This window comes from Phoenix dactylifera, chromosome 8 (genome assembly GCF_051530095.1).
Source record: "Phoenix dactylifera cultivar Ajwa chromosome 8, Ajwa_hap1_PhDact_Kaust_v1.1, whole genome shotgun sequence".
Classification (NCBI taxonomy): Eukaryota; Viridiplantae; Streptophyta; class Magnoliopsida; order Arecales; family Arecaceae; genus Phoenix; species Phoenix dactylifera.
This window is the reverse complement of record NC_143197.1, coordinates 21690192-21709749: the sequence shown is the minus strand read 5'-3', so window position 1 is coordinate 21709749 and position 19558 is coordinate 21690192. Positions and strand designations below refer to the sequence as shown.

General features: G+C 39.1%; 1 protein-coding gene across 2 annotated transcripts; it reads right to left on the bottom strand.

Moving 5' to 3' along the window:
• Positions 1-2047: 2047 nt before the first annotated feature.
• Positions 2048-10876, bottom strand: LOC103724044 (DNA binding / DNA-directed RNA polymerase). Of its 2 annotated transcripts, none has more exons than XM_008815177.5 (3): positions 10702-10876; positions 10223-10292; positions 2048-2992 (listed from the first exon to the last, which is right to left on the bottom strand). In XM_008815177.5, exon 3 carries the CDS (start codon positions 2967-2969, stop codon positions 2271-2273), a length of 699 nt encoding a protein of 232 aa, XP_008813399.4. In that variant the 5' UTR covers positions 2970-2992; positions 10223-10292; positions 10702-10876; the 3' UTR covers positions 2048-2270. The 2 variants fall into 2 exon arrangements, with proteins under 2 accessions (XP_008813399.4, XP_008813400.4); XM_008815178.5 differs by having other exon boundaries at positions 2048-2989.
• Between the last annotated feature and the right edge of the window lie 8682 nt (positions 10877-19558).

The window sequence follows — 19558 nt, the reverse complement described above, 5'->3', positions numbered from 1 at the left end:
AACTTCTCTTATAGATGTGTAATATGGGGTAAAAAGGACTTAGCTTTGCTCCCAAAGAAGAAGAAGACGACTTAGCACAATAAGTTTTAGATGTTCCTAATAAATGTTCTACCAAATAGTATAGCTCGTCTCACAACCAGAGATTAATCTTGAAACAAACAGTGATTCTGTTGGTTGGACTGGCCAAATTAAACTTGAAACTCCAACTGCTGCTGGATCAGATGAACTATGATTTACTGCTTATGGCGACATGGGAAAAGCTCCATTGGATCCATCAGCCGAGCATTACATTCAGCTAACAAAAGGACATTAGTGGAACTTCTTTTTTGTTGTTCATAGGTTGGATTGGAGAAGCATATCATCTTTTGGTAACATCTTCCCCCATTAATAAAATCATGAGAACTACAGACTTTCAAGGAAAAGAAAGAAAAAAAAAAGAGGACAAATGAGACAGCCATCAAAATCATCAGAGCGGCGACATGAACCTGTATCCATGAATTTGTTGACGTAACTCACTATCATCAGATACGTTAAATTTGGAGTGTCATTCTAGATTTACAAGAATATGAGACTATTTCTTTTTAATTATATCTTTTGTCATTGCTATGAATTTTCTAGTCCATTTTATCGATACTTATTATTATCATTTTGATTGCTGTAAATCTTTTATGTTACCGACTTAATAACATGAAAAACAAGAATTGCATGACTCGGTGTTTCCTTGCTTTTACACATGCAGCCTAGATCACTCTGTGTAGCGGATGAAATTGTATCCGATAGCGTTGATTTAGTTTTCCATATGTGAGATACAAGTTATGCCACAGGCTTCTTGGTTGAGTGGGATTAGTTTGTCACTCTCATCACACAAGTTACTTCCCATGTCACCTATATGACAGCTATAGGTAACCATGAGAGGTAAGGCTCCACTCCTGAACATTCACTAACTTAGGTAATTAGAAATGAATAAATTACATGCAAAAAATTATTTACTCCGTCGATCTACTTTTCGACTGCTGGAGTGACAGACTGCTAGCACATGAAAGATATATTTATGTTTTGAATCACATAATAACACTCGTCGGGTTGATCTCGACATACTGCATGCATGCTATTTGCAGCCCTATCCAATAATTGCTGCAGTCCTCTGCCTATGTAGGATGGCAAAGATTAGGTTCCGGTAACAATAAAAACAATTGCTGAAAATATTCTGAGATTTGTCATCTCCTAATCTAATTTTGTTCCTCTTTTAGTTCTATTATGCATGGGGTTATCATATTGGATGGTTAAATATATAGAGACCGTATGCATGCCCAAGTATTGCTTTGCTATCCGTTAATTGAAACATATTCCAATTTGAGCAAACAATACTTCAGCAATGAATTACAAAACCAAGTATGAATGCAACATTTTCTTTCTTTTGTTTTGGTGGTGGTAGTTGGGGTAATTGCAGCATTCTATTAATTGGGATATCCGTCCTTCCTCTGTGCCCAAATAGCTCACCATCAGACCCAGCTTTTTTTTAAGCCACCAACATGGTTTTGATAACCTCGCCTCAACATAACAGTCTCTTTCTGCTAAGCAAGAGGAAAAATATGTGCAAGCATCAATAATTTTATCTCCAAAAATAAGTACTATTTTTTGTAGGGCCTTCAAGTTGTCAATATTATGCAATAAAATCTAAATCTAATGGGGGAGAGAATTCTACACCTACGGGCTCCACTTGACTTGCAATGGTAAACAAGCTATGGATTTGAGGAGAATTAGAGGATAACCGCAAGGTGGTACATATAACCCAAGGTGGGCAAATATGGCCCACACAACATATACCAACATGGCCATACATCACGCCAATCAGCTCGTCTCCTTCCTCTGAGCTAATCATCTGGCATGGTGCATGGACTAGATGATTAGCATAGTGCATGGCCACATACAAACGATGTAGGGTATAATTTCTCTCCATGGTGGGATGAACACACCACAAATAGTGCAAATTAAAGTTGGACAAGTGACGCACAGAAAACCATCATCCTGTCAAACTATGGAGCAATACATGCAAAGCTTTGCTAAAATTTCAGCAAATGAAAATAATAATCAGTGAGCAAGTGTACTGATACAGAAAAAGGCCTAGAAACAATTTTCAAAGTATACATTCACAAGATTCTGATCTCCTTCTTTGGATTCGTAAAGGAAAAAACCTGAACCTCAAAACACCCAGAGAGTTGTGGTTCATAAAAGCCTAGAAATATTTCTCCAGGATAACAAGTTCACATCTAAAATTCCAATTTAAGCCACTTGTTGTAATAGATACAAGTCTTTGGTGAGATAATTCCATCTGGTGTGCACTCGCTTATCCGTGGGCAAACTCCACAAGGAATTGATGAAAATGAACCTACTTTGGGACCTTCTCTACCTTTTAAGCTCCTGTAGCAAATCTTCCCTGATTGAACTTTAGAGAAATCTCCAATCCCAGTACTCTTCAATTCCTCGACCTCCTTATCCAGAACCATTGCATTAACAATTTCAACAATCTGCTGCATCGTACACTCAACTTTAAATACCCGTGATTCTTGGATGGACTTGTATATAGCTTCCATCGTGGCAACCTGGAGCCTCTCAATATGCTTCAAACACTGCTCTCGTAGAATCCTAATGAAATCTGTATCAAGGCTTCCATCTGAATACCAAGAACCACCTGATATTTCTTTTGATGGTTCGAACTCCACAGCCATGTAAATTTTTCTTGCCTTATTGTGAATGTTAACAACATCTTTTATAAGATTTTTATTTTGGAGGGACTTCAGGGTTTTAGTGACAACAGTGGTTTGAAGACCTGTCTCTCTTTTCATGTCAGCTGTCCATATTCCAAGGTTCTGCTTGCTCTTGATCAACTCATAGAGGACACGCTCAGTCTCAGAGAGTGGAGGAAGTTTTGTCTTTGAGTCAGGGTGCGGCCGCTTTTGGGGTAACATTTGTGAGGCACTCCTGGCTACTGCTGCGCACATATTTACAATAAAGCAGCATAGGCAAAATAAGTAAACTAATATAATACAAACAATAATACAGTGTCTTTTGGCTGTTCATTGCCCTTCAACATGCCCAAGTTATAATGCAAAAATAAGACTCTGAATTCAAAGAAAACTGCTAATTCATTGAACATGACGTTGTGCTAGAGCAAAACTTTTTTTTCCTAATAAAAGAACTGAAAGTCAAAAAGATAAATATCTTTTTGGTGAAAGCATATTTAAAGTCTTCAAAAAAATTAATCCTTTAAATAATTAGAAAAGAAAACAAAATGATCATTCCTTCAAAACTTTTTAAAATGAATATCTATGATTAACTATCTCTAGAAGAGTTTTGAGGCCTTTAGGCAAATGATGCTCGTCTTTTTATGAAATGTTAATAAATCCAGCATCTAAATATTTCTTTATATGTGTCTCTAAGTTTGTATCGCAACAAATTCTAAACAACCCAGTTTCATTATAAGTGAACACTATTTGACTATTGGATACTTGCAAACACTCCCAAAAAAAAATTCAAACAAAAAAGAGCAAGTCCAAAGCCTAGATTGAAAAAGTGGGGGGCTTAAAAAATGTCAAACTATGGAATAGATCCAAATTCTAAATCAAGTTATGGAAGAAGACAAATAGATAATGGCTTAAAACACAGAAATATGAAAATGAGTACATGTGATGCAAATTTAATGAAAATAGTAGAATCTAGACAAAGTCCCTGTCCAGACAATTATGATATCCCAATTACCTATATACATAACTGATTCACCAAGGATTTTGGTTAAAAATTTAGACTCAATCCCCTTAAAGTTCAAGTTGAGGTTGGGAGCTAGCCCAACCTGCCTTGATCAGATCGCACCCTTACATGATATTATTTTGGAAGGCGAGCAAACATTGTCTCTTCTCAAATAGACAAATAAGCACAAGAAGAGCCTAAGCCAAGGCAGGATTACTAAGCATAGGTATATGGCACAAAGGAAAATTACCTCCACCATTGGTTATTGTTGCTGCCTGTAATAAAAGAGAAGTTGGGATCAATAATCAGGCAGTGTGGCACAAGAGAGGAAAAAGCATTTTGACAGGAGGGAGTGCAGTGGAGGAACGAGAGGGCGGAGGAACCCCTTAGGGGGCATACTAGGTGAGCTTAGATGAAGACAAGGGGAAGAGGAAGCACTCGGGATGTGTCAACCACAATCAAATGTAGTGCCCCGAAAAAACCTGACACAACAGGGACTCGAAAAAATAAAATATATGGAGGCAGGGAGGGATAGAAATTAGGAAAAAATTTTCAGGACATGATTATGGCCCTGTTTGGGGGAGCTGTTGGCAGTAGAGCTGTTGGAAGTAGAGCTGTTAGAAGTAGAGCTGTTGGAAGTAGAGCTTTTATAAAAAGCTGTTTGCTGTTTGGTAACTACATTTCTAAAGTGCTGTGGCACTTTAACATTTGTTTGGTAAACAAACTGAGAAAGTACTTTTGTATGACAAAATGACCATAAAGGACATCATTAGTATTATACAATAGTGCATAATAAAATATAATATATATTAATACATAAATATATGATATAGTATAATATTAATGTAATGTAACATAATATTATTATAATATAGTACTATAACATTGTATACTATAGGATAATATTTTAAAATAATATTAAATTATTTAACATAACATAATATTATATTATATTATATTTATAGTATAATACAATAATAAATGTATAAAATATTATAATTATTAGTATAAATTAATTTTTTACTCTTTTGATGACCATTTATTTCTCTAACAAATTTTCTAACTAGGTGAAAAAATTGGTTAAATAATTACTAATATTTTTATTTATTTATTTATTTATTATTTTATTTCATTGAAATATATTTATTTATTATTTTATTTATTTATTTATTCGTTCATTTATATACATATTTATTTATTTATTTATTTTTCTTTATTTTTCTTTTTTTTCCTTTTCTTTTTTTTTCTTCTCTTTTTTTCTTTCCTTTTCTTCTTTTTTTTTTCTTTTCTTTTTTCTTCTCTTCTTCTCCTTCCTTCCTCTCTTTCCTTCTTCTCCTTTCTTCTTCTCCCGCGAAGCCGGCGGCGCCGGAAGGGGGACCGGGCCGCGGGAGGGGGGCCGAGATGGCGGGCCGCGGCGGCCGCGGGAGGAGGGGGGCTCGGGACGGGGCCGGGACAGCGGGCCCCGACGGCCGCGGGGGGAGGGGGCCGGGACGGCGGGCCCCGACGACCGCGGGGGGAGGGGGGCTCGGGAGGGGGCCGAGACGGCGGGCCCCGACGACCGCGGGGGGAGGGGGGCTCGGAAGGCGGCCGGGACGGCGTGCCGCGGCGACCGCAGGGGAGGGGGGGCTCGGGAGGGGGCCGGGACGGCGTGCCGCGGCGACCGCAGGGGAGGGGGGGCTCGGGAGGGGGCCGGGACGGCGGGCCCCGACGACCGCGGGGGGAGGGGGGCTCGGGAGAGGGCCGGGACGGCGTACCGCGGCGACCGCGGGGGAGGAGGGGCTCGGAGGGGGCCGGGACGGCGTGCCGCGGCGACCGCGGGGGAGGGAGGGCCTCGGGAGGGGGCCGAGACGGCGGGCCGGCCGGGGAGGCAGCGGCCATGGCGGCCCCTTCCTCCCCTTCCTTTTTTTTTTTTGGCTGTGTGGTGGGTCGCAGCGGCGGGGGGCTCGGGTGGGGGCTGGGGGGCGCGGCCACGGGTGGCCGGCGTGGTGGCTGCCTCCCAAAAAAAAAAAAAAAAAAAAGAGGAGGGCCGACGGCATTGAGGAGAAGGAGATAGAGAGGAAGAGAGAGAGAGGGGGGGATGGTGAGAGAGAAAGAGGCGGTGGGATTGAGATTTTTGGGAGGAAAAAGAAACTTTTAAATGGGGGTATTTTGGTCAAAAATACAGCTTCCCGACAAAGCTGAAAACAGCGTTTTCAGAAAGCTCCAAAATTGAGCTTCTGCCAAAAAGCTGATTTCAGCTTCCCGCAAAAGCTGAAACAGCTTCTTGGAAATTTTACCAAACACACTTTTTTCCCTAAAAGTACTTTTGGAGGGCCAGAAAGTGCTTTTTGGCCCTCCAAAAGCTCCCCCAAACAGGGCCTATAGGTTTCTTCCTTCTTAACTATTATGAAACATGTCCTGCCCATTGCATGCCTATGCAAAGGCCAAGAATATGTTTAATGACTTGATTGCTATGTTCTCTTCATGACCTCACACGAATCAAGGCCAAAATCCAAATCCAGCCTGCTCATATTTTTTTGGGTCAAGATCCAAATCTGACCAAAATTGAAATGATAAAACTTCAGTCAAATAAGTTGCTTTACTGAATTACGTAAAGATAGGATATGGATCAGACATCCAAATCCATTTTCGTTTTATTGATGTAACCATACAATGGATATAAACAAAACTTTGTATCAATGTTAATTTACTTAATTCTAAATGGATATTACCAATCAGATAAATCATTATCCAGATTCATTCCAATATAAATACATATGAATATGAACTAAGTATTAGGCACATACATATGTTCTATGTGAATTTGTATGTCAATCAGATATCTGTTATAACGGTATTTCCACTAAACAAGTAAGGATGAGAATTCAATGCTCACAATATAAGGCACAATAGTAACTGCCACATAGGCAGTCATTTGAACAACTGCCATTGCCTTTTTTTCCCCAGCTAAAGCTTCTTCTTTATATGAAGCACTAAGCCCTTGCAAAATAAATCGAGTTCTACTTTCAAATTGATAATACCAATATTACTAATAATATAAATAATACCCTCGGATTATTGTGCCATCTCTCTCTTTCTCTAACGCATGCAATATCCACTAGACATCAACCTACAAAAGGCAATCCTACACTATGTATGTCACAATTGTCCATTTCATTCTTCTATCTTTAAAAGAAAAGGACAATACTAAACTTGGCCTATATCTTAGTCATCAATTCCATGCTCGGTCTATTTTTTCCCCAGATTTATATACATCACAGCGATCAAAATATGGTATATCAATTCAGGAGGATCACCAGACTCGATGTGGACTTGGGAGGTAAAATGCACATGGGAAAGGTTGTTGGAGGGTCATCTTATTGTATAATATAAAGTCAAATTTCCAGACAGATTTTTATAGGCTTCATGATTACATCAGTGTCTGGTTTTAAAGGTCTCTTAGATGTTAGGATGAAAGGAATGTCAACAAGTGCCTTCTGATATAGTTATCATGACTCTTACAATATTTATAATTTTTCCAAATTTCAAATGTAAAGCTTGAACAAACAATGTAAATTTCATTAAGATAGAAGGAATAACATCATTAATCACAAAAACAATTGTTGTGAAGGCCTGGGTCGGGTCCACTTGACCGGCCCAAGCTTGGCCCAAAAGGGGATGACAACGTGTACACCCCATGTGGCCAGTCGAGTCCTCTCCGGCAATTTTGGTTGGTATTAGGAATTCTAGGGTCGCGGGGACCCTAGGGCTCCTCTATAAGAGAGAGCCCCCACCCTCCAAAACCCTCCACCTTGAGCAATTTTTCTATCTTCTCTCTCTTTCTTCCCCTTTTTCCCATTGAGGTCAGGGTCGTCGTCACTGTGCTCGTCGAAAATCAGGGTTGCCGATGCTCTGGAGCCAAGGTAACACTCTGTCCTTTTTCCCTTTTTCTTGTTCTTCTTCCCACAACTTGGAATCACGACCGTCGGCCGAAAAATCGGCCGAAAATTGATCAAAAAAAAGGATTCCCTGTTTTGCTCTATTTTGCTTTCTTCCTCTTTTTTCGACCACCGGCACTGCCATTGCTGCCTCTTGATGTCGGACCTTCGGTTGAGTTCTGCAGCATTTCTACTTTCCTCCACGGTGGAGTTATGGCCGTCGGTGAGCGGCCAACGGCCGAAACTAAGAAAAGGCTCTAGTTCCCTTGTTTTTCGGGCATTTTTCTTAAATTTTCTTGCCGGCTGGCCTCCGCCACTGACCATCCACCACCACCGACCGCCAGCCAAGTCCCCTGCACGACCCCCGACGATCCCCACTTCTCTTTCCTCTTTCTCTCTCTTGAATCTCTCTACTTTTTCTCTCCTATTTCTCTCTTCTTTCTGTTTCTCTCTCTAAACAGACATAGATCCTAGTATGGTATCCCATCGATCTTTTCTTTGGATTCGGAATAACCCCTGTAAAGAAGCCCTGAACTGCCCTGGTGCCCAGGCAGCCTGTCGGACCGACCATCCCGGCCATGTTGAGTATTTCTGAAATCCACGGATGATGAACCTGTCGAACGACCTTGACCCTAATCAAGTTTGTACCCTATGATTCATTAAGCGAATCATTTAGACCAGACCCCACACGGAACCAATGTATGCCCAATCAAGCCTTCTCTTATTATTTTTAATTCTATTAAAGTTATCAAATAAAATTTAATTTCGTTTTTAATATTTTTAAATAGGTTTAGCAGATTTGGCTAGTGACGTTTGACGGTCAAAGACAAAAGTGGTAAGTAAATCTTACACTCCTTACTATTTTTCAAATTATCATGTTTTCTATGCATAAGATTTCTATGAAGATATCATATTTTTCTTCAAATTATGGATCAGCATTTGTGTTATAAAAATCATACTTTATTATGAAAAATAGTTTCATAAATATTTTTAATGAAAATAGCTTATTATGAAATATGAATATGATCATGTCATTTAGTATTTTCATCTATTTGTGTATGTTTTAAGAAAAAATATATATATTCTAAATGCTCTCGGATGGCTATGTATGACCTCCTAGAATTGGAAAAGATCGACATCCGAAGCTAGCATCCATATAAAATACGATCATGCTAGCGGATATAAAATTAGCATATGAAACATGAATCTTTGTCAATTACAAAACATGGCCCTGTCACAAATATAAAGTGGCCGTAGCATAAATATATGTGACCAATATTTTGAAACTATGATATGCTAAATGGCAGAAAAATGATTTATAAATTTATTTACAATATAAACTTAAAACTGTTTATAAAAAATGAATGATTTGTTCATGCATGATTTACTTTATGACTTGCTTTAATTTATTGTACTATGAAACGCTTTATTTTTGCAATAACTATTATTTTCTTTAAATGATGCATTGATATAAAAAAATTTACGCTTGATCCGGTAAGATAGTATAAGTTTTATTTACTGAGTTGTCGCTCACATATCATTTTTTTTTCAGATGAGTAGGGTCGGTATGAAGAAGTATGGTCCAGACTTGAAGTTCGCACTAGTGAGCTTGGCGATTTATAGCATAATTTTAGCTCTTCAGTTGGTTATCAATTTGTAGTTTGGTAATTTTCTAAATATTGTGGATTATGAGTTTGGTATTTATGTTTGGATTTAGATGTTCTGAACCGATGTTTATTTTATTATTTAATGGATGATGAAATTGAACTTTATTTATTATATTTTGTATGAGAAGGATTTGGAGGCTATATGTAATTAGCGGCTTCATGTTATCATAAGTTGTATCCCTTGGTAGCATGGCCATGTTGTGTCCCGAATTTGGGGTGTGACAATTGTCATGCAAGACATGACAACAGAAGGTTGAAAATTAATTGACAGATACCTTTATGTTAGTTTGTGGTTCTGTTTTAGACTGTTGGGCTTGGATTAATTCTAATGGTGCTTTTGGTGGGGATTATCTGGTTGAAAAGCTGTTTTGGTGATTGTTCCGTATTCACAAAGGTTGGTTTTCTTTGTCAATGGGTATTTTCAACAAGGATATCTTGCACCGGATTCTTTCTAGCATACAGGGTCCTTTAGAGCATCACGATAGAATGTGCTTGTGGAATGAGTTACAAGTCTTAGGGATTAGTTTCAACTTTCAAGTGATGTTTTAAAACCTGGACTGATGATTGAACCGGAAAAGGGACCAGGTCATGATCACCTGTTCAACCACCAGGTCAGGCGGAATCGAACAGTGACATCATAACGACATAATTACAAGTATATAGTAAATTTTTTTAGAAATTGCTAGCATTCTTCTAACAACTTTTAGCAGTCTTTATTATCACATAGCATTACAATAATGTATGATATCATGTTATTACCATACAGAGCTCAAGTTTTTAATAAGTAACACCAACGTCAGGAACAAGTATCACAAAATCACGAAAATTAGAAGATAATAATTAGATATGCAATTTAACAAACTGAAATTTGAAATGTGTTTAGAAAATTACCAAATGTCCAGCAGCAAAGAATCTTTCTTTATAATCTCAGCTTCCTTCACTTTCTAAGACCGAGAAAAATCTGAAAACAAGGAAAAACAATAAACTTTCACCAGGTTATGAATTGAGAATTGACTGCTTTCATTGAAGAAGACGTGGAGCTCAGCCATAGGCCTACTGTGTTGCTTCAATCCTGCTGGATCCAGACTCTAGCCCTTGCTGGGCGGAGACAGAGAGAGTGGATAGAGTGAAGGGGAGCAGTGGAGGGAAGCTGGGGAAGTTTATGAAGAGAGAGAGAAAGAGAAGGGAATGGCGGCGGGATGGCTGTCGGATCTGCGCCGACTGCCGCCGTCGACCAGCATCCGATGGACGCACCGATGGGAGGAAGAAGAATAGGAAGAGAGAGGGGGGTCGACGTTTCGGGCTGGGCATCGCCGGCCGCTGGCAGCGTGGACCGTGGAAGAGAGAAACTGAGACGGAGAGAGGCTTACCTCTGGTGGGCATCGTCCACCGCCGACCGTGCACCGCCGTCGGCCGCTGGCAGCGTGGAGCAGGAGGAGGAGGAGGAGGAGGAGGAGGGCGAGGAGGACATAGAAGGGAGAGGACAAGAGGTTTGATTACTCGATCGATTGGAGCCCTAATTCCCAGTTCCGGACCCAAATCCCCACCCGCCGACAAACTAACTGGTTCAAATACAATGCCGGTTTGGACGAATCTCCGATTCAACCGGGCTGGGCCTTGGAATAGATTTCGTTTTCTGTCCTTGCAACGACTGGACCTTGAAGCAAAATGTTTCGTCATATGCACTTGCTTACTGGAGAATAATTTCCGTGAGTATCAGCGCATGGTGAAATTAGCACTTTAATACTCAGGCTTTCTGATTTGGATCTGACGAAGCTGTGAAGCATTCCTCTTTTAACTATCAAATTCAATATCTGTAGCTTTACAGTTATTGCCATAAGTTTTTAGATTATATTGTGATGTCCAAAGCAAGAAATGTTGTGCTAGTACCATGACCCGTACCGGCTGCCCGACAACACAATTCAGTATGGTATTGTGTTGTTCCGTACTGAATCTATATCGACACAGCAAGCCTGGAGGAAGAGGGGGTAGAGGAAGAAGGGGAGAGGAAGAGAGAGAGAGGGGGGAGGGATGGAGAGGGAGAGAGAGGAAAAGGGTGGAGATGGTCGGAGGTGGCCCATGAAGGGGCGAAAGAAGGGCTATGCTCTCAATTCACGTCTTTCATTCGAGATAGGAGACCCAAGGGTGGGCGGGGGGCGAGCCAACTTCATCTAAATCTTCACAATAAAAAAGGGCCCCTCGACTTCTATTTCGAACAAGGATAAAGCCCTTCCTCCACTCAGACCTGACCACAATTCTGAAACCACCGGTTCTGGTTCCACAAAAACCTAGAACCTTAACCGTAACCGAAAATAGTCGGTTCGGTTCTGGTTCCGGTTCTAGACGGTTCCGGTTCCGGTTCTAAATGGTTTCAATAATACAACTAGATAACATTATAAAAAAAATAATAAGTTACATTAAATAAATTTGAACCATTTCTTCTTTTTTTTCGGTTCGAACCGGAACCGAACCGCCGATTCCGGTTCCGGTTTCGGTTCGGTTCCATCAAACCTAAAATCTTAACCGAACCGTATTCCTCAAGGTTCCAGTTCGGTTAAGAACCGTGAGACACTGTTCTGGTTCCAGTCTGGTTCTCCGGTTAGAACCGGACCGTGGTCAGGTCTACCTCCACTCCTCCTTGGACCTCCGCCCCTCCTCTGGCCATCCCCCTCTCTCTCCCTCCCCCCCTCTCTCTTCCTTCTCCCTCCTCCCAACCTTCGCCAAATTCTCAAATCGAGGGGCGGAACAGTGCCGATTCATCTCTGGTACATCTTGGTATGCCCCAAACTGCCTAGTGAACCTTGGTCCAAAGTAATTAGTATGGTTGCTTTTTTTAAGTCCAAATTATGTTAACAAAGGCCATAAGAATCTTCTGGTAGTTTATAACATTTAATGTGATGCAGAATGAAAAGGTGATTGGCGAGAAAGGCTTAGACAATCTGAAAAAGTGGAGAAAAATCTCTTAAAAATTTTATTAAAGCCGAACTATCTCAATTGAGTGGTTACAATAAATATTTATAGAGATCTTCTCCTTCTAGAATAAGAAACTTCCTCAGGATATATTCTCTATCTAAAGTTAAAAAACTTACTAGGCTAGAAAAGTGCAAGAAAATATGCCTTGTTTATGATTACTAAATTAAGTCATCTAAAATTTTCAAAATAAAGAAAGGGCCCTCGATGTTTGTTTTGAACAAAACAAAGGAATCGAGGATAAAGCCCTTCCTCCACCCCTCCCCTCCTCCGGCCATCCCCCACCCTTGTTACAAGTTCGATATTGTTAAAATAAATATTGTTTATATAGTTAGGAAATAAGAATCTATCCTTCCATAATTTCTTCATCTTGAACCAAAGTTTTGTCACTAGCATCTTTCCTTGTCTCTGATGGCAACTCTGCCTATGATCCCACCAGGTGGACACTCCACCCCTAACCCTTTATGTGACAAACTTGACTCCTTTCTCATCTAGCATATCCATCATCTCAAAGAACTTCTCAACCTCATAGATTCAATTTAGAAAGGCCTCGATATCCAAGTTTCTACTAAAACTAGGAATATCGACTTTAAGACGGTAGCCTTGGTCTTCATATGAGGTCTTGCTTCCCTTTGATATGCTGCATATCCTCCATCGTCTAAATCATCAACATAGGATGGCAGCCTACGTTGATTTGCAGGACCGTAACAATTAATAAGCTGATTGCGAGCATGATTTCTAGCACGGTTGTTCCTACCTTCTTCACAATTTCTAGTGGGGGTACGCCCCAAACCAGCCAATATCTTGCGGATTTCTTTGAATCCATGATCCATCACTTAGCGTTGAGCCTCCAACGCCACCTAAAGGGCCTGCAACCTATGATCACCATTGACAGAATGGTTGCACCTATGAACGGGTTTCACATTCAAAATCAATCATTTATGTTTTAAACACAAGTTTAATAGGATGTTAGTGAAAGAATATATAATTCAGGCCTATAATCTTCTTTTCCAAAATCAAAGTGTGGGTTAAACAGCTTAAAGTCAGAACCTATCATCTTTCCACCTTCTTTAGCAATAAGGTGATGTCATTTTTAAAGATGCAAAGTCTTTGCTGTGATCTCTACTAATAAAAATTTCAATTTAACACCCAGCCCATCTAATAAGGAACTAAACCTAGTCTACTCGATTGGCCCAGATGTAAGGGCTGGAGTAGGAGACGGATAAAAAAAAATACAACCCTCTTCGACTTAGAGTAGGAGATGGAAAAAAAAAGATAGAGTGTTGTTCGACTTGGAGTAGGAGACGGACTCCTCCTCCATCCCAATTTTCTACATAAGCTAGAAAACCTAGCCTCCAATAGCTATTTAAACACCCCTACACCACCTTTCGCCTCACCACCGATAGGTTTTATTGATCACCACCACAAGTTCCTTTCTCCTTCTTCTCTTTATGTTGAACGATCTTGGCTCAAAATGCTCGCTGGAGATTTCAATTAAGTGCTTACCAGAGTCTTAGATTCTAAAAGGGAGTCCTCTTTCTTCTTCTCTCCTAGATCTTCTCTTTTCTCTCTCCTTTTCTCTCTTTCTCTCTCTTCACTACTCTTTCTCTCTCTTGAAATCCTTTGGACATGTGGAGGTTCAAACTTCTTTATAGGCCTGGATGATCCTTGACCTTAGGAGGGGTTCCGAGTCTTTTGGATCTGCATTATGTGGCCCTAGGAGGGTTCCGAATCAGCATTATGTGGCTCTAGGAGAGGGTTCGAGCTGATCTTGTTATGATCATCTAACATAACCCATGGACGGTTATGATTATTCTGATGATGAGATCCGGCTCTGTAGATGAGCAATCATCTAGGTAAGAAGGTCGTAGGCAAACTTATTTGATACCCCGAGCGCATAGATCGAAGAGTGAATCAATATTCATTGTACTTGAGTCTGAGACCATAGAGGTAAGAATCTTTGTATACCCGCCTGCATGTTTATAGATATTTTGTACACATCTATATATAATATGCTAATGATCAAGATAAGTAAGTTGCAAATTTTTTTTTATAATGGCTTCGGTATTAAATTATATTTTGATTATGTATGCTTATAATTGATAGTATGATGGATGCATATAACTTACATTTGCATAATCGGACTAATAGATGTAGTGCTCGAACTAACCATGTTATATAGATTGCCCCGTCACGGGCCAAAAATATGACACATATTGATTGCCCCGTCATAGGTTGGAAATGTGACACCTGTTGATTGCCCTGTTATGAGAGAAAAATGTAATCGTAGTTAGTCTAAAGCTAAAAATAAAAAAATTGATGTGTGGATGTAGACTTGATTGAATGAATAAGGACTTGGGCTGATCTCATTATCATCGATTGCTCCATCACAGGCTAGAAATATGGTACTATCGATTGTCCTCACGAGCGGTAAATGTGACACCTATTAATTGCCCCATCATCGGCAGGAAATGTGATCAGAATTTAGTCCAAAGTTGAAAAAATAATTGATCTTGAATCTGGATCGGGTTAAAAAAGAACAGAATCATAAGTTGCTTGAAAATACTACTAACGATTTATGAGATATCATATGATATATCACTCTTGAGTGGTTAGACTTTTATTGATATTTGACGTACATATGTTTACCGTTTATTCTAGTATTATTGATAGTCGGTTTGTGATTTTATGATAAGTGTATAACAAGTACTTGCTATTTTCAAATTGATATTATTGTATTGGTGTGGATGTATAGAGATTCTTACTAGACTACAAATCTCATACCATGTCTTTTCTTTTTCTTTTAAAGTTGCAAGATGCTTCATACTTAGCTATTTTGGGATCACAGGTGAAAGGATGAATATATAAGCCATCTAGATGATTAAATTTTGTAATTACACAAGTTTTGTTATTGAGGGTGTAATAAATTTTCAGGCCGTGTCTCGTAGCTGATCTAGGTTCGGGGCGACATTCGACTAGAAAAAACCATCAGTTCTAAGAATTCTTGGTTAAACCAGAGCATCAAGTGCAATTGCATATGCACAATGCCCCTTTTTTTCATTACCTTTTTCCCTTCTAACCTGGAAAGCAGGGGGTCGCGTTATTTTTTCTGCCAGATAATCAGGTTATAGCAAGAGAGAAACTACTCACAGATCATAGGCTCTTTGTGTGGCACTTTCATCAGAAAAACTTCCAACTTTCTAAAGTGAGCATAACTGTGTCATGATAACCTTTTAAACGAAAAACCAACCGCTTATTCTACTCACCAGAAGATTAATGTTTAAGCTTTATGCAGCAAACTGAAATTAAACATTTCAAGTGTAACATCATATATGCCCAGTTATGGAGTCACATATTGACCTATGATATTCTTGACCAGAGCTGGAGGATTACAAGATAAAGATGGGGGCCTGTAAGAGTTGCTTATGGGAAAAGATGATGAGCTTCTCCAGGCAGAAAAACACCGATGTTGCAGAAGATTGCATCCAGGTTCAGCTTAGTTGAGCAACTATTTTGGTTTGATTTGCCAAATCTAAGAATTAAAACTGCAGACAGTGAAGCAAATGTTAGTTGCTGACAAGCATGTTCTGCCTGCTGATCATTAGACTTAAATTAGGACAGTTGCAGCAGGCAATATGTTTTATGTATCATGGCCACAAATTTGTTAGTATTGATGACCTCTATCGCTAATTTGTCTGACATGTATGCGCCGTAAAATCACAGCAAAGTACAAGTGATTTGGTTTTCTTTTTTTCAGAAAATGGCAACAACGTTATGAGCTACCATGTAGCATAACTAGAAATTCATCAAGGCATTTGATCTGGTGTCAAACTAGAGAATGTGGGTACACCAACAAAAGATTTTGGGGCGCTCTTCGCCCGAATCAGTGCTCATTTCTGAGTAGCCAATGATGAGGTTCCATTGATAAACCCTTAATTGTTGGTTGGTGCAGTTTTAAGCTGAACAACTTGATGACAGACTGAGAAGAGATTTGAAATAAGGGCTTATATGTTGTGGTCCACTCAAAATCAAGACTCAAATTTGAAAATAATTGTTTATGTGCTGTGGCTCATGCAGAATCAGTTCTTCCGAAAATTTGTCTTGAAGTTTGGTGCTTATGAGTTTCTTGATGCTACAGTCATAGTTCTCTCATAACCTTGTAGTGTGTTTAGATAGTATAGGGGGGTAAAGGATGCAGGAATGTGGATTGCTCTATGCAAGATACAAGACCAACAGAACTTAACTAATAAGCAATGAGGTACTAAGTTGGTGATGGTTTTCCTTCAGCCTTATTATCAGGTCATTATCAATAGTGATATCTGCAATAAATCTGCTGAAGTAATTAATCATTCTGTTTGTATTGTTTCCTTGACAACTTCTGGTGCACTCCTTTCCCAGCATCTACCTAGCTTTGAGAGTCGTAGAGTCTTTTTCGCATGAATGCAATGTTTTTATTTCTCTTATATATCCAAGCATCATAGCATGGTTGCTGCTTAATCAATTGGGTGGGTTTCCCTCCCTTTCAGTCAAAGGAGAGAGGTTTCTCTTAGATATGTATGAACTAAGTTATTATTCTTATTGACAGCAACAGATGTGTTTACTCTTTTGAAAATTATTGTCCAAGACTGAGATAACTACTCTTATTTTCTACTTTGTCTTCTTCTGAAATATGCTGCTTACATTCCTTAAAAACTTAATTTCTCTTGAAATCTTGTATAGCACAAAATTCATTCCAACAGGGTTTGGAAAATATATGTTCAGGTTTTTGTGTATATGCATTAAGACAATTTTTGAAAGGTATATATTTCAGGCAGCTGTTTTAGTGCCTTATTTAGAAATTAGGTTTCGATATCGCTTCAATCTCGAATATAGCCGGACTTTGATGATACTTCACTGCTCTCCACATGATTCTGTAATCTGTGCTCATGCAGCTGTCTTAGCTCTTTCTGCTCAGACACAGTTTAATGCACTATTTCACCTGGAAAATGTGTTTCTGCCTCAGCTAAATCTGTTCCATAGTGCCAGAGTTGCCCATCCATGTGGTAGTCTTGCCTTTTCCCCTTTTTTTCAGGGTAATTAAGTTGCCTTTTCTTTTATTCCTGACACTAAGTCATTCTAATTGTTTTTCACAAACCACTGACTGACTATTTAGCTGAAGCTAACAGCTGCTAGCTTAACATAGTTCATATTCTGCTTTGCAAGCTGAATGTATAGTTCTTGTAACATCAATCAAAGAATTTTCGCTTGCTCGACGGCATAGAAGGCAGATGGTGTATAATAGGCATTCGAATTTCCTGTTAATAGATATGATATATCTATGCCTATATCTTGCCTCCATCCAGAATAAGGAGTAATTGTTGTGATTTTGATTAACAGTCTTACCTTTTAATTGAAATTCAGAAACAGAAATTAAAATTAGAAGTTGATTATTAACATTGTGGGTAGCGATTATTAGAATTTATGGTATATGGGTATTCCGGTCAGTATCATAACGTATCAGCCACAAACTAGAACGGTTTGTAATCTCAATATGGTATTTGGCCCGAACTAGCAGTTCTAATCAGTTAGGCTGAGTAAGGCCCTGTACTATTTCAAATAACCAGAAAACCCCCGAGGTTTAAACTAGAACAACCTCACTTCTAATCAATGTACGCCATCTCTAAGGCCCCATATCAATGCCACTCTATCTCTATATTGGTACATCCAATATGGGAGTCGGTTCAGCCAAATGTCAGTATGCCTTCAGTATTATATATCGGTATCGAATTAATATGATATGGTATACTCTATACCATCCAATTTATTTTAGTATAATGTACCATACTTTTAACTGTAATAAAATATGAGCAATTTCTGTCTTAATCTACTGTTTAGGATCTTGGCTTGAATCAGAATTTAATGTAAGATCGGAATCTGAAGCTTTAATTCAGACTGTCTGAGTCACACAAAGCAAATTCCGTTTGCCATGAAACAAGTAATGTTGCTGAATGCTGATGGAACTTTTATATATGGAAGTACAAGCGACAGCCACACCATGATACTCCAATTATTTTCTTCTTCTTAAAGTGGTTTCCCAACTGAGGGGTGGGAAAAGAAGAACATAGGATCCTTTTGTACTGTGTTCAGAAATTATGATGTAATGAAAACAAACTTGAATCATGATGCCATTGAGACCAACATTTCCTAAGTAGAAATGACTTTGAAGTTTTCTAATCTTTGGGAACTTTAAACTTACTTGATATAACTGACATAGGGAGGGACAGAGTGGACTCCTTGGGCACTTGTTCTGGAACAAGTTCTGAGCGCAATATAATGATGATGTAGAGGCAAAGGACCGGGCGCCGTTTAATCTGACTGCATAATTGTAGGTAGATGGAAACTGCACTAATACTTCAATACATCCAAAAGGTAAATTCAGAATGAACATCAATATTTGTCGATCTCCGTCCTATCTCCAATGATTATCACATCTATCCTGTCATGATTGTCTGAAACTTGGTTATGTATTTCCGTTCTAAGTTCAAACACCTCTCTCGGCTTCTTATTTGAAGAGGAGCCATTCAATATCATAAATAGATTGGAGTACTAACAATACTTTGGGCATTGCAGTAAGAGTCTTCCGTGTGAATTTAATCTTCTGAAAAACTGTTATGGTGGGAATGCAGACTACTTACTTCCTCTGATGCCATTGCAATGAAAAAAAACAAAAAAAAAACGATTGATATAATTGAGAAGGATTACTCATTTTCTACACTTCCAACCTTTTTTTCTAGCAGTTATAACTTTTTATTCCTTGATTTATTCACTGATGCCTAATGATATCTTATTCTATGCAAGAAATACAACTCGACGGATACGCTTAAAACTTCTGACAAGACTTTAGCTATCAATCACTTCATAACTCTTTCCTACGTTCTTGCACTGCTCTCTTTTATGAAATTGCAGAAAGAAAGCAATTTATTTTTCTGGTCGTCATGCGATACTGCCAAACAAATAATAGTACTAAATCAAATTATTTTATTCTCATTGGTGGGAAACGCTGTTCGCCGTGCCCCACGGACACGTTCAATTCAGCGAGCAGCGCCGTCCAGGCAATGGTTAGGAAATTGGATATGCCGCTCAGCCTGTCGTACCTGAAACCTACCTGCCCTTTAATCTATTTTTTAACTTTATTCCCTTTCATATTATGATTATGATTTCCATCATTATCATCATTTGGCCACGTAACAACCACGTTAATAAAAGAGCTTAAGGATG